Source organism: Penaeus japonicus, unplaced genomic scaffold (genome assembly GCF_977035675.1).
Source record: "Penaeus japonicus unplaced genomic scaffold, GWHDUDI00000001_assembly GWHDUDI00000001, whole genome shotgun sequence".
NCBI lineage: Eukaryota > Metazoa > Arthropoda > Malacostraca > Decapoda > Penaeidae > Penaeus > Penaeus japonicus.
The window spans coordinates 29774936-29777435 of NW_028234403.1; the positions used below are offsets into that span (position 1 = coordinate 29774936).

At 37.4% G+C, this 2500-nt stretch overlaps 1 protein-coding gene across 1 annotated transcript in view; it reads right to left on the minus strand.

Annotated features, from left to right (window-relative positions):
- LOC122256833 (U5 small nuclear ribonucleoprotein 40 kDa protein) overlaps nt 1-2500 on the minus strand; it is a 7802-nt gene that overhangs the window by 5290 nt on the left and 12 nt on the right. The window contains exons 1-4 of the mRNA XM_043021785.2: nt 2313-2500; nt 1617-1746; nt 959-1132; nt 329-468 (exon numbers count right to left, since the gene is read on the minus strand). The exon at nt 2313-2500 is cut by the window's right edge and continues 12 nt beyond it. Coding sequence (XP_042877719.1) covers nt 329-468; nt 959-1132; nt 1617-1746; nt 2313-2420 — 552 coding nt within the window. The 5' untranslated portion in view covers nt 2421-2500. The remainder of the gene's footprint in view (nt 1-328; nt 469-958; nt 1133-1616; nt 1747-2312) is intronic.

A 2500-nucleotide genomic window follows, 5' to 3' on the forward strand; every position in this document is an offset into this window, starting at 1 on the left:
ATGGGTTTCAATACGTATGTGACACTGCATCTGCATCTGTTCACAGACAAAGCGCGTACAGTCATGAAGTATTATATCTATAACAGTACTAGCTTCAGAGCTACAGCAGTCTAAAGTCAGCTGAAACCCTTGTTTTGTGACTGATTTATGGAAAATGCCATTTAGGGCAGTCTGCACTGCCTAGAAGGCAGTGAAAACACTTTCCCTGTCCCTCTAATTTTTAGCTGATACCAACAGCGTTGTATAACCGGTTTGATTGCTAGTTCAATCATTACGTGCACCGTCGCCACAGAGCTAAAAGCTATTATGAGCATTTCTGACCTCTTACCTGGAACGTATTCTGTAACGTTGTTGCTGGTCTCTTCTTGCGCACATCCCAGATGAGCACCGTACAGTCATCACCTCCACTCACCACCAAACTGGGCCCCCTTCGTGCACTATGGACACAATTCACAAAACTGCTGTGTCCTGGAGGGGTATGAGGTTTGATTAGGGTCTTAACATATTTTGATTCTCAATGTGGTATAGAAGGAATAACATTGATGTAAATAGTAATAATGTTTTAATAAATGATAATGATAATGACAAATATCAACAGAACAAAGAAAGACAGAAAACAAAGTCATATCACAATAAGCGCTAAGGGTGTACTTATTTTGCACAATGCCATCATCAGTAAATTATGCACCTCATCATAGACTTTGGGTCCAAACCATCAACCCCAAACACATCCACAGCTCTATCCCCTTACTCATATACCCCCTCTACTCTTCCTACCCCATCCACTCCCCTTTACTTCCTCCTTCATCATCTTCTGAAGTTCCTATTCCTTCTAACCCCATCTACCTTTCCCCCTAAGTCTTTCTCCCCTATCCCCAACCTTTTCCATTACTCTCTTTTCCCCCCTTCACCAGGACAAGCACATTCCTAATCATCCACCACCTATATATCCTCTCACCCTTTAGCTTCTTGACTCTGGTGCCGCTGGTGGTGTCCCAGCACATGACGGTCTTGTCTGCAGAGGCTGTGTAGAGCGCACTCCCATCCGTCGAGAAATGCATGTCTGTGATGGCATTGGTGTGACCCATCAACATGGCAAAGTTGTCGCACTCGCCATATACATTCCAGAACACTGAAAGGCAGAGAGAAAATGAGTAAATAATGTCTAAAAAAAGGGTAGGGAAAAAAATCCATTACAAGAACTGCACATTCATTTCCCCATCATGGCCAATTTTTATCTCTCACTAACTTTGTGTCACTGATTTTTAGATACATTTCAGTTGCACATGAAAAAAGTAGTTTTGTGGTGCTTCTGTAGAATGAAACTTTAAAATTCTTCAGATTTTCATTGCCTCATCCTATCAAATATTACTTAGTGAAGAAACAAGCCCCAATGTCACAAAGAGGGAGAAATTTGTGAAGAAACATAATATCTTCTGTACAAAAATAACCCTAACAACTTACATTTTATATTTCTTAAATTTGTTGAAGTCATATTCATTTATCAAAACATAATACCAACACCAGCCAATCAAATCAATACCCATTTTTTTTTTCAAATCAACCACCAGGAGTAAATCAGCTTCTAAATTCCAAACCCTGCCATAGACACTCACAGATCTGTCTGTCCATGCCCGCTGTGACAAGCACTTCTCCTTCAGGATGGAACTTGCCACAGAGGATGTCTCCCTGGTGGCCTGAGAGCTGCATGATGGGTGCCATCAGGCCACTGGTCCTTGGTGGGCCCTGCAGATCACAATTTGCATTAAGATATGATTGTTCTTAACACAAATAGGGCTATACATATTAATGAGAGGTTATAAAGTGTACAAGTCTAAAAAAAAGTCTCAAAGTAATTGTAAATGAAATATTTACTAAGAATTAAATACAAACCAACAATAATAAATTCAGCAATATCAGCAATGTGCAGTTTCTCTATACAATTACCACAAATATGAAACATTATTACTTCTACTACTACTACTACTACTGATGATAATAATAACAATAATAATAATAATAATAATAATAATAATAATAATAATAATAATAATAATAATAATAATAATAATAATAATAATAATAATAATAATAATAATAACTGTGATTAAAATATAGTAATAATAAAGATACCAACGAAGATACTCATAATTTTACTATTATCATTAAAAATAATAATACTAATGATAATATCAATAATAATAATAATAATAATGATAACATTAGTACTGAAGTATTAACGGCAATAAGCAAATTTATGACTACATATAAATAAAAAACAAAACTGCCTCGACCATTCCCTCAAAACTTACACTTTGTATTACTGTTCCCTTTTCCCCAGAATGAGCCACCAGCTCATGACGAGACTTTTTGGTCGGTACAGCCACGGCCATGTAATCTGCCTTGCGTTTCCCCTCCATTTTGGAAGGAAATTTTGAGATCACTTCAATTCCTTCGTCCGAGACGCTTCCACCTCGCCGATTCCTTGCTCCTAAACGTA